General features: G+C 27.0%; 1 protein-coding gene across 1 annotated transcript; it reads left to right on the top strand.

Annotated features, from left to right (window-relative positions):
* The first annotated feature begins 879 nt into the window (after positions 1-879).
* LOC145937432 (aminopeptidase N-like) lies at positions 880-12,552 on the top strand. Its single transcript, XM_083040451.1, has 14 exons — positions 880-1,376; positions 3,419-3,491; positions 4,939-5,405; positions 6,397-6,891; positions 7,579-7,768; positions 8,220-8,370; positions 8,534-8,615; positions 9,158-9,576; positions 9,978-10,267; positions 10,577-10,770; positions 10,920-11,243; positions 11,414-11,483; positions 11,584-11,679; positions 12,311-12,552. Exons 1-14 carry the CDS (start codon positions 880-882, stop codon positions 12,425-12,427), a joined length of 3,465 nt encoding a protein of 1,154 aa, XP_082896577.1. The 3' UTR covers positions 12,428-12,552.
* Positions 12,553-12,976: the final 424 nt, after the last annotated feature.

The raw sequence follows: 12,976 nt of genomic DNA on the forward strand, positions 1-12,976 counted from the left end.
GGAATTGTCAGTGAATTCATATAGATAAATATAGAATATCAAGTTTGTATAAAATTGCTAAATTAGCATCTATGTATAAAATTTCATGTATTTGTATAAAAACAAAATTGTCAATTTAAGTATTTGGCCTACTTTCGTTTAACAAGATTAATACATCTCGCGAATCAAATACGATGATTTTAACATTCGCAGATCTTTCGAGAAATCTCAATTATCGGGAAGAAATAAACCTGAGGGGAAACGAGGACAAGAAGACAGAATTACGTCAGGGTCATTAAACGCGACGTTATACTCCATCAGGAGCCAGCTGATCGCTCCTGCCAACGTTCGCGAAAACACTTGGGGCAAGTTGCAACGATGCAACGGGATAAAAAGGACCTGAAATTCACGAAAAGAATCTCGCCCGGAAATAGAAAAATCGCGATCTCGCGCGCGCGACTCGAATTCCGCGCGCTCGCGTTTCGCTCGGAATCGGCGACAGATAGAGATGGAAACAATTTGCGAAGGATATAAGATCGAAATGTGTGCACTAACCTCGATCGTTGGTCCAGTTTCAAACGCTGTCACACCCCCGCGTGGGCCTCCAATCGCCTTGCGCGCTCCTTTTTCTACCTGCGAGCGGGCGTAGACAGAGATGACAGCTGTGAAAATGTGACGTTTGACGTTTCGCTGGCCGTCGATGACAGATCACACACACACACACACACACTCGAGAAAATTCGCCCTCTCTTTCTCGCGATACACGTATATTCGGGGGTCTACGCAATCTTTCCGGATCTCCCCCCACCCCCGCGCGGTCTCTCGTCTTACGTTAAGCGACTTCTTCTCTCTCTCTCCCTCCCTCTCCTTATCGCTTTATCACCGTACAGCAGACGGAAAATGTCAATCCTGCTACTAATACTCTCGCGGGCCAGGCGAGCCAATGCTCGGCCAACTCGCGCACTGACAACGGATCGGACAGACAGGAGGCGCGTCCGCGGATCCGCCGAGAGAATAACGGTAGAGGCGGATATTGCACCTCGGAGCACGGCCGCGTCGCGCACGGACGGGCCTCACTTCCGGCGTTCGATAGGGAATAATCGCGTGGCACCCGATCGCGCACTACCCAAGTCCGCCGAGTCCACGTTGAATTCCGGGAAGGAAACGCACCGCCGACGCGCGACAGTCCCGTTGTTTACGACGCGGCACCGCGTAAGTTCTGCAATTGCTCCTGCATCCCGTTGGCATCACTGTATGCGCGCAGCTGCACTGCCTGATCGCGACTGCTGGTCGTCCGCTACGCCGCGAGATGACGACAGGGAATGTGCTGTTGATAAATTGCGCGCGGTCGATAATGTAGCGAGCGCTTTGATCGACCGCACGATTTCGACCATACGGTATGGGGCTCCGTCCTCTTCGATTTTGCCGAAATTTTACAATATTGTGTATTTTTGTGAGTAAAAAACACGAATCTGTAAATTAAAATCCGGATCCTCTACGAAGAGGCGGGGGGAGGACGGAATCCACTGTAACTTTTTTCCTACTCAAGAGCGACAATTTCATGTAAAATATAAAAGAGATATAAAAATATATTCGCGCATATACTTTTATTTATAAGTTTTTATTGCTTATACTGCTTAAGTTCTACTACTACTAAGTATTTTTATGTACTATGACTCTAAACCAAATTAGCTGAACATTATTCTGGAAAATTTAGTAAAGCTAACACTTTTTTTCATCTAAGCTGCGCAGACGATATAGACAATACATATATATTTTTATTATTTGTATAAAGATAAGATGACATTAAAATTTCATCTATATAATTTTATTTAGATAACAGCAGACACTATAATTACGCTCGCTACTCTTATCGTGCCACTGAAAAAAAAGTTATTAACTTGCTGACTAAATCGTTCATCTAAATAATATTTTATTTTAATTGAATATATAGAAATGTTTAAATTAAATATAACATATTAAATTTAACAAAACATGTATTTGACATAAATACTAATTTATGTTCAATTAACAAAATAGTTATTTAGTTGAACGGTTTAGTCAAGTTAACAATTCTTTTTCTCAGTGTGTCGATGATTCGTGTAATTTTATTAATTGTTTTTTTTTTGTTCGCATAGATTTTCACGACACACGTTGTAGCAAAATTTATTCTACCGAGCTGTATTTTCTACCTTTTTAAGCATAATTTTCCCTTACCCCTTTTTTTACATCGTTTTAAAGTCAAATATAAAAAGTATATAAAGATTACTGCACGCATACTTTGTTCTTCTTCATGCTTTGAATATTTTTATGCAGCGCTTGACATCAAACAAAAAAATTATATAAAATCCACGCATATTATAAATAATAGTACATATATAATTACATATATAAACAACAATACATATATATAAATACATATATAATTCTATAAGTATATGTACATATATTAATTATTCATTGCAAATGCATTAATTAATATCATATATGTTTTGTCATATATGTCGCAATCTCTCCATAATTGTATATAATTATTATATAATATTATTTTATTTTATCATACCTATTCATCAACGAATAATTAAACATATGTATAATATTATTCGTTGATGGATAGGTATGATAAAATGACGCAATGACACGCAGATGTTGTGCAGTTCTGATAATTTCATCGGCTTGACTGCCATGCAGAGATTTTACAGATTTATTGATTATATATATATATATATATTATTTATTAATTTTTTTATATATTATTTATTAAATCTCTCATATAGTAGCGTCATTGCATCTGCTAAAAGTTGGAATTATTTGAGAATAAAATTTATTTTCGATACTGCCGATAAAATCCTATTTCATAATGAAAATCATCTTTTGTGTGCCCTTTCTACCTTTAATTATCACGAATATTTTATTTTTGTGAATTCAAATGATATAATAATTACTTAAAAACTACAAACTATTTAATATTGAAAATTATTGAAATTGTGACTTATAATAATTACTTAAAAACTATAAACTATATAATATTGAAAATTATTGAATTTGTGATTTATCTTAATAATCATACACAAATTGCTCTAATCGTTCGCAGTAGATGTGATAAAAGCGACATAAAAATAAAAAAATATAAATATAAATAAAATATTTTTATTTCTCTGTTCTTCCGTACTTTTCTCAAAATACATTATGCGAAGAATAATATGTTCTTATTTGGCTATATACTGACAGCGTGGTTGACATTTATCAGTCAGTAAAATTCATCGTTCGAAAGTGTTGACATAATATTAGGTATCTATTGTAATGTCATGTACCGAGTACTGTTAGTTTTCGATGGTCTTTCGAAACAGTAAGATCGCGAATGTGTATACTCTTTCAAAATATTATATAGATAGTGACATACAGATTCTCGATTTACTGCAATCAATTTTTACAAAAGATCGCACACGTGTGCATATGTTTATACTTGCATAATACAACTTTGTTGTGGCATACAATCTCAATTTTACAAGGTGAGTTATTAGAAATAGAAAATATATAAATCTATCGTGAAATATACAAATTATGAAGAAGAAATTATACCAACAATTTAAATGATTCTGATGTACTAAGTGAAATACATAGTTGGCATAGTTTTATTTTTTTAAAGTTAACTTTGACAGTTTTAACGGAGAGATAATTTATTTTAAAACGCGTATTGAATATATCATGTATATGTTAAAATAATTTTAGACTCAAAATTGAACAAGATATTCTGAAGCTTGAAAACATTACATTAATTTTACATCAAATTAAATATATATTACAAATATTTATTTACTTATCTCTTAATAATCTATAAGAAATGTGTATTGAAAATTTATTCTACATAGATATTCTCTGTATTAAAAATCTACGCATTTTCTGTATTATTTTTAATATTTTTTTTATGTATTTATAATGTATTATTTTAAAGTTAAAAATTAAACTTATCCAAATATGTATAATACAAATGTTAACGTTTGTTGTTTTGTTAAACGTTAGACATGTTATAATAAATATAAGTATAGAATAATTGTGCTTGATTCGATACGATTTATTAGGTAATAAAATAAAGTTTGAATAAATTCAATTATATCATATAAAGGATTCATAATGATCAAACATATAATGAACAAACACAAAAAATGAACAAATAAAATACATCGTATAAACAGATATAACGGAATAAGGTATACGACGTATGACTTTTAGAACACATACAAACATAAATATAGAAACATACAGCGATCGTTATTTGTTCGAAATTTAACGCGATTTTCCGTTAAAGCTCAGGGTAAAGTTCTATTAGAATAGACTTTTAAATTAATAATTAATAATTACTTCAAACTTTGTTTACAATAATTAAATGTAAAGATTCTATTTTATAAATAAAATATCAAAAATATTATTAAATAAATAAAATATCAAAAATATTATTAAATCTACAACAATTTTTGATAAAATTAATTATATTTTAAATTATCTCTTATATTTAACATGAGTTTTTTTCTTAAAAGAGAAAACTAAATAAATATATTTAGATTGTACAAAGAATAAAAATAACTTGATTAATAATGTTTTTATTAAAAAAATTATTATAATTAATATTTATTATATATATATCTATTATTATGTTTACATCTACATTTATAATTATAAATTATATAAATTATATATATATATATATATCATATTTTCAATTTAATAAGCCGAAATTAATAGGGATGACATACGCATCAGAAATATATACACACATCCGAAGAAGAATGTTACAAAAATTTAACATCTTTTTATACGAGTCAACCTATATGAATAAAAACGGTTTTAATATTTCTTGTGTATAATCTCTCCTTATTTCATATATGATTATGATAGAAAAAATACTCTGCTGCATTTTGACTTTTATTTGTATTTTTTAATCGCAAAATGTTTTTGCAGATATCTAAATTAAAAATTAACATGATATATCTAAAACTGCTACTAAGTAGCAGCTTGATATTCATCGTCACAACTCTTGTTATCGCTGATAATTCAATCTGGTTAAAGAAAAATGTAACACCAGTGCATTATAATATCAAGATTGCAGCATACATTAACGATAATAAATTCTATGGTGAATCCAATGTCAGCATCAGAATTGACGAACCAACGCGTCATATAAATTTGTATTCAAAGAAACTGTGCATAACTGATACGATCTTAATTGATAATCTAGAAACATCTGATGAAAATAAAGAAATTAATATTTATAAACCAAAATCTATCCCTCTCGATGATATTCTCAATCTTTATTTTACAAATGAGATATTATCGGGGCACTACATTTTAAATATGAAATTTATAGGTTCTATGGATGATTACAATGGAGTTAAAATTTTCAACAAAAAGAAATATAACAATGTAACGTTAGTATCATTAAAATGTTAAACACATATTTCATTAAATACATATAAGCTATAACTATAATTATTATAATATCTATGTGTAATAAATTGTCACATAGAAAAATGTTGTTACGTATTTAATAATTAAAATATTTAAACAGCAATTTATATTATACTTAGAGTTAATCAGTATTTAATATAATAATAGCATATTAATAAATTTAGATAAAAATATTTTTTTAATACAACGTTTATACAGTGCTGGCAAAAAGTTCGGAAACGGTTAAAAATATTGAAAAATATTGATTTATTGGAAAAATGCTTAACACCATGGAATAGGGCTTAAAAATATCTATTAGATGGTGATATTTATTTGACCTTGGGATGACCTTGAAAAATGCTATTCTCGTCAACATAAAAATCTTAAATGGAAACCCCCATTTTTTATTACATATTCTTGTAGCTTAGCTCGAGAGCTTTCCAAAACACTGTAACAAAGTATTTTTCTCTTACGTACTATTTGACTTAATAAGGGTTGAAAGTTACATCGCCGGCATATGCATTACCGATGTACTACGAGCTACGAGAGATGTCCCACGTGAAGGTTACTTGTATTTACATCTCATGTGCGTGCGTGTTTTTTTTTACATCTTTTTTTTTTTTTTTATTTTTTAATTACATCTAATTACACACACACACTGGAAAGCTCTCGAGCTAAGCTACAAGAATATGTAATAAAAAATGGGGGTTTCCATTTAAGATTTTTATGTTGACGAGAATAGCATTTTTCAAGGTCATCCCAAGGTTAAATAAATACCATCATCTAATAGATATTTTTAAGCCCTATTCCATGGGGTTAAGCATTTTTCCAATAAATCAATAATTTTCAATATTTTTAACCGTTTCCGAACTTTTTGCCAGCACTGTATATTCTCTAATTCGTAATATATTAATACTTGTATAAAACAATAATATATAACATTATCTAATTTCTACTTTTATAATATAACAGGTTGGCTGTATCCCATTTTGAGAGATATGGCGCCCGACAAATATTTCCATGTTGGGACGAGCCATCATTTCATGCAACCTTTAATATTTCTATACTGTACCATGAAAATTACAAGGTTTTCTCAAATATGCCAGTGAAGAAAGAAGAAGCAGATGAAAACAGCATGTTGTGGACACATTTTGATACCACTCCTGCGATGCCTACTTATCTCGTGTCCGCGATTATAATTAATGCAAAATATTCAGATAATAAAACAGACTTTTTATATAATAAAACAGACTATTCAAGTAATATTGATAAAAAATATAATTTCACAATATGGTGCAGATCTGAATACTCATCAGACATGGTGTATGCACGTACAGTTATTAAACTTTTAACGCACTATTTACAAAATAATTGGACTGTCTCAAAAATAAATTCAAAAGTGGATCATATTATAATTCCGAATTTCTATGATGAAGACATGATAAATTTGGGACTTATTTATTATAGGTAAATATGAGTAAAAATAAAAAGAGACATTTCTTAATTTATTGTATAAAAGACATACAATTTGTTAAACTATAGCAAGATTTATAGAATAGCGTATTTTTATATTTAAATTTACACAATTACAAATATATATTTTTATTGAAAATTAACTATATTTTTAGAGCATTTATAAAAATCTAAAAAATAAAAATATTTTTACACTTATGTCAATTACAATAAAGAATAGTAACGTGTGCAAAATATAATTCTCTACTTTCGTTATGAATAACATTTATTTACATCATAGTACTCTTGCATTATAAGAATACGCACATAATAAGAAAACATTTTTATTTTTACAAACTGTTTAATACAGCTCGTATTTCTATTATGCAAAACTTATTAAATTCATTCTCAATATTTATTAGAAAGTGATGACTAATAATAAATTTTTTGTACGTATGTAAATATATTATCAGTAAACAGCTAATTTGTAGTTTTCATGAAAATATCAGATTACTTTATTACTTTCTAATAAATATTGAGAATTAATTTAATAAGTTTTGCATAATAGAAATACTAAATATATATATATAATATAGAATTATATATTTAAAGAGAGAATGATTAGACATATTAAAGAAGACTTATATCATTACATATACACACAATATAATTAATTGAAAATTTTTTGCAAATAATTTTTAGAGAATCAGATATTATATATAATGTGGAAAGAGAATCAATTGGGCACAAAATCAAAGTGGCGCGTTTAATAGCATATAAAGTGTTACATGAATGGTTTCATGATAAATTTAGATTTAGAACATCTTGGTGTTCCACTTCGTGGTTAAACAAAGCTTTTGTTACATTCTTTGGAGTATATGCCATCGATAAGGTTATTTTTATATCTTTAAAATTAGTTAGTCACTACGCAAAATACTTGTTGATATAGGCAATAATCCAAAATATATTTATGTATCGTTAAATTTTTTCATTAAAATTAGAATGTTGATTATTTGACATGTTTATAGTTTTATAAAATTTAAAGTGTAATAAAGAAATTATTAGTTAAAAAATGGCATTTACGTAAAATGTAGACTTATAAATTAAAATGATATAGATAGAGAAATAAAGTTTGTAATAAAAAAAAATTTTTAATAGTTTTAAGATTAAAATTAATATTAAATAATACATATTTTAATAATATCGTATTATATTTAAGTTTTAAGATAAAAAGTAGTTCTACTTTAACATCAAAGATCTCAGTGCGAGCATATTATTATTAAGTATTTTTTGCGCAATTTTATATTGATATATAATTCTATATCAAAAATTGTTTTTTTCAGATTTTCGTAGATATAGATGAGGGAATGCAAATTATGAGTTTATCCGTGGTTCAAATTCAACGAGAGGTTTTACACCTCGATGTTGATAAGATTGATTGGTCCTCTATATCACAAGTCAAGAATTCTTCTTTGGAAATAATACCTTACAAAGGTATAATAATGTTTTGTAAATATGTTTTGTATAATTAAGAATTGTTAGTAAAAAATTTGTAAATCTAAATGTTATATAGAAGAAACTTATCTTTTAATATTTTAATTAATTTAAATATTTTTAAATATTTTATTTTATTTTATTTTTTTATAACATGTTATAGCATCTATTCTATTGCGTATGATATTACACGCAGTTGGCGAGGAGTTCTTTTTGCAAACTATGTCTTTGTGTATTAACGACTAGTAAGTTGATATATACTATAATATAATAATTAAATTAAATGCAATAAAATTGAGTCTCTCAATAATAATATTTATAGTTTTCATAAAACTATTTTTTTGTGTTCTGTCATGATTTTTGTGTTTTATTACTCAATATTATAGTTTTATTCTCTTATTTTCTTCTTCTTTAAATTGTGATTGCTTCTATTATTCTTTTAGCATACTTTCACAAAAATCTTTTTTAACAGATTTAGCTCTGTTTATTATTACAATCTTTTACAATTATTTCCGCAAATTTTTTCTATTATTATATTATTCTACATTATATTACTTTTTTCTAAATATTCTTTTAATTGTTTCTCACAATCTCTTTATTTCTTATTTTTTCAAGTATAAGTTAAAGTAAATTATATTGTATTTAAAATTATATATATATATATAAACATGAGCGTGTGTGCGCATATATGTATATGGAAATATGAATTAAATAATAGTTTTTTATCTTGTGATACAATTTCTAATGCAATTTTGACAGTCAATATTGTTAAAATTTATAATTTTAGTGCTATTAATTGGATAAATATCTACGATTTCTGGGAAGTTTTGGGATTTGTCTATGTTTCTGGACAGGAATGGGAAATGCCAATATCGAAACAAATATTGGATTCTATAATGCGAGAGCCAAGGGAATTGAATACTTGGATGAAGCAAAAACATTATCCCGTGCTAAAGGTGATACGGAATTATGAAGGCACGGCTATAAATATAGTCACGATAGAAATTTTCAATGCTACAGAGACTGATTTGATGATCCCTTTGACATATACTTCGCAGTACCATCAGAACTTTGATGATACTAAGCCTAAAATTTGGCAATATTTCCAAACAGACGTCAAGACAAAAATTTTGACCAAAACTTGCATCATAAATATAACCGAAATCTCAAGCGACGATTGGATAATATTCAACTTACAACAAACTGGTAAATATTGATTAAAAAATTATTCTTTTATATTTATTTTAAATTTTACAAAGATAAAATATATTACATCATTTTTTTACATAAATATTTATTACCATTAAAGATAAATTTAAGAGACATAAATTTATATTTATTGATGAATCAATAAATATAAATTTTAGATAAATATCTCACTTTGTATATAATAAATACACAGCATTAAATAACAATAATAAATTATCACTTGTATTGTTATAGATAATTTTATTATTTTTTGTGCTTGTACTTTTTATAAATTTTTAGAAAAAAAAATGCGGAAAAGAAAAGAAAATAATATAGAGATATTTACAGATATTTTTTAATAAATCCAATAATAAAGACTAAATAAAAGGAATAAATAAAATTTTATTGTTTCTTGACAGGATATTATCGCGTGAATTATGATGAAAAAAACTGGAACAAAATTATAGAGTACTTAAATTCTGAGAAATATGAAACTATACACGTTCTCAATCGAGCCCAAATTATCGATGACGCGTTTCATCTAATGGAAACAGGTCAACTCGATTCCTCCATATTCTGGTCTCTCACGAATTATCTACATCAAGAGCTAAGTTATGTGGCATGGCATCCTATGTTCAAAGCTCTAGAGTACATGTCAAGCATGTTTTTATTTGCTAAAGATAATAATGGTACACTTAAGATTATCCAGGTAATTAAATTATACCAACTAACAAACAATAAAGACACAAATGCATATAAAATAATTGCTACAATTATAAAATAATTTTCAAAAATAGAATACATATAGCAAAAAAATAAAATTTTAATAATGTTTAGATTAAAATTAGAAATTTAAAAAAAGAAATTTTTTATACATATTTATATTTAGATATGTTTATTATATATATGTATGTATACATCTGTATGTGAATTAGAATAAGTAACAAAAACTAATATAAAATTTTTTTATTTAACTAATATAAGATAATATAAAAGTTTATTATTTAACGATTTTCAGACAAGGATAAGAAATACGATTAATAAATTGTTGGAGAAAATTAAATACGAGGTTGAAGTAAAGGATGAAGAACTGTTAATAAAATGTTTAAGGGAAGAGGCTGCAAGGTGGGCGTGTTTATTAGGTGACGAAACGTGTAAAAAAGAAGCATACACTAATTTGGAGCGACATCTCAATAGTACTCTACAGACTCAGTAATTTTTTTTATATATTTATAGCATTTTCTAATTTTGATTACTTATATTTTATACAATGTTCTAGATAAATTGTAAATTATAACTATTCAACAAGACTATATATTAAACTTTTATAATAGAATTTTATCTTCTTTGGACTTTCATAGATTTCCGTTATGGAACGGATGGATGACATACTGGACATACTGTAATGGTTTAGCTGTGCCCGAGTCACATGGTTTTTGGGACATAATCTATGCTAAATGGAGGCAGAACGCTGATCATGAAGTTTCGAATTTTTTGGCTTGTACTCAAAATGTTACTCGCATCATGAACTATTTATACTCATTAAAGCGTACGATACCGAATCCGAAAAATTATCATTTAAGGTTGCAAATTGCGAAGAATTTTCTTTCTACTATTGCAAAACATATATCCACCAATGATATATTTGTATATGTATTACAACATTTTTCAGGAATAATACCCAGGTAAAAACTCTGATACCTTTTTTTATAAATATCCGCTACTCTTTCTCTCTCTCTCTCTCTCTCTCTCTCTCTCTCTCTCTCTCTCTCTCTCTCTCTCTCTCTCTCTCTCTCTCTCTCAATTAAAAAACTTTTTATATACATACATTTTCGGTTTTCTTTTTTTTATATAGCGATGTCAACAAATATGCAACATTAACTGTTATTATTGACCATTTATATACAGAGCAGCAACTGGGCAATGTAAATATTTTATGAACTCACCTGACGTTAAATATGATTCTTACGGGACACAATTGAATTAGTATTTATTAATAATAAATATAAAAATAATCTGTTTTAGATTTCCAACTACATAAATACTATAATTCATCATTTCAGAGAAGATAAAAATAGAAATGACGAATCTAGTGCACAAGTATTCAATTATTTTAGTGAGGTAAATCTTATAAATTTAAATATTACATATTCCCTCTCTCTATTTTGTTGGAATTATATTAAAGATGACAAACTAAAATGCATTAGATATTTTGAACGTAAGAATAAATTATGTACAATTGAATGCTCTATTATTTTAAATTCTTTGGATAAAAACTAACATTAACTCTCGTTATTTAATATATAAACATTCCCTATATAAATTAAAAAATTTTATAGTTTTCTCTAGAATTACGTAAAAACAAAATATTTCAGAATTTTACTGGTAATTCTTCATAATTACCTGACGATATCCGGCAGTATCATACTTAATGAAAATTTTCCACTGGAAAATATTGTACATTTCGTCAATTTGAGACTAAATTTCATTTTAAGAAAAATATATACATTAATATTACATATAATACAAAATTTAAATTCGATAATAGGATAAATATATAATTAAATCACAATTTAAATTTAAGCATAAATTTAAACATATCTTTTTATCCCATGATGTTTACGTGATAATATATAATCTTTGGCGTCAATGCATATGTAATAAAATTTAATATTATTCAAGTTTTCTCACTATAATAATTATTCCATCGAATCTTATTAACTACTATAAATTTTGATATGATTTGTTTTAGGAACGGAAAGAAATATTTACAATAATATCAAGAAAGATAGAAAACCGTCGTGACCAAATCAGGAATCTAAATAAAGATATACAAATATTTATCCCCAAAAAAGATTTAAAGGAATAAAAATAAAGCGCGCAGACGTGTTTCATATTACCCGTGCAAGTACTTATTCATATTATAAAAATTTTCAATTATGTTAGTGATTATTTATTATATTATTATTTATTATATTATTATTATTATCAAATGTGTTAATGATGCATTCAAATTTACAATTTAAAATTTTAAAAAGTGCAATGATTTTCTTTATAAACAAGAAACAGTTGAACCATATAGCTATATACGAAAACGAAATATTATGCTTCTATCTAATTTTGAAGATGTATCTGATACAGAAAACAAATTTGTTAAATATCATTAATACACTCAAAGACGTTGTACCTATCGATTTTAAATTAGTGTTTTTATTTGTGCAAAATAATTTTCAATTTAATTAAGTATATTATTCTTTAATTTCTTATTAAAATGTTTGTGTTAAAAACGTTTTTAAATATATTATATTTCATTAACATTTTTAATTTGTTTTTAATTTTTTTTTATAGTAATAATACTATATTAATAATTAAAAATAAATTAATACATATTAATATCTATACATTTTCATATATACTC

The sequence above is a fragment of the Prenolepis imparis genome, unplaced genomic scaffold (genome assembly GCF_030444845.1).
Source record: "Prenolepis imparis isolate NDT839.2.m4 unplaced genomic scaffold, iyPreImpa1.0 SCAF_6, whole genome shotgun sequence".
Taxonomy (NCBI): Eukaryota; Metazoa; Arthropoda; class Insecta; order Hymenoptera; family Formicidae; genus Prenolepis; species Prenolepis imparis.

Coding starts and splice junctions, on each gene's coding strand:
- LOC145937432 (XM_083040451.1), top strand. CDS start 880: ATGTCAATCCTGCTACTAATACTCTCGCGGGCCAGGCGAGCCAATGCT. Junction 8,616..9,157: donor TCTTTGTGTATTAACGACTA/GTAAGTTGATAT, acceptor TTATAATTTTAG/TGCTATTAATTGGATAAATA. Junction 11,244..11,413: donor TTTTCAGGAATAATACCCAG/GTAAAAACTCTG, acceptor TTTTTTATATAG/CGATGTCAACAAATATGCAA.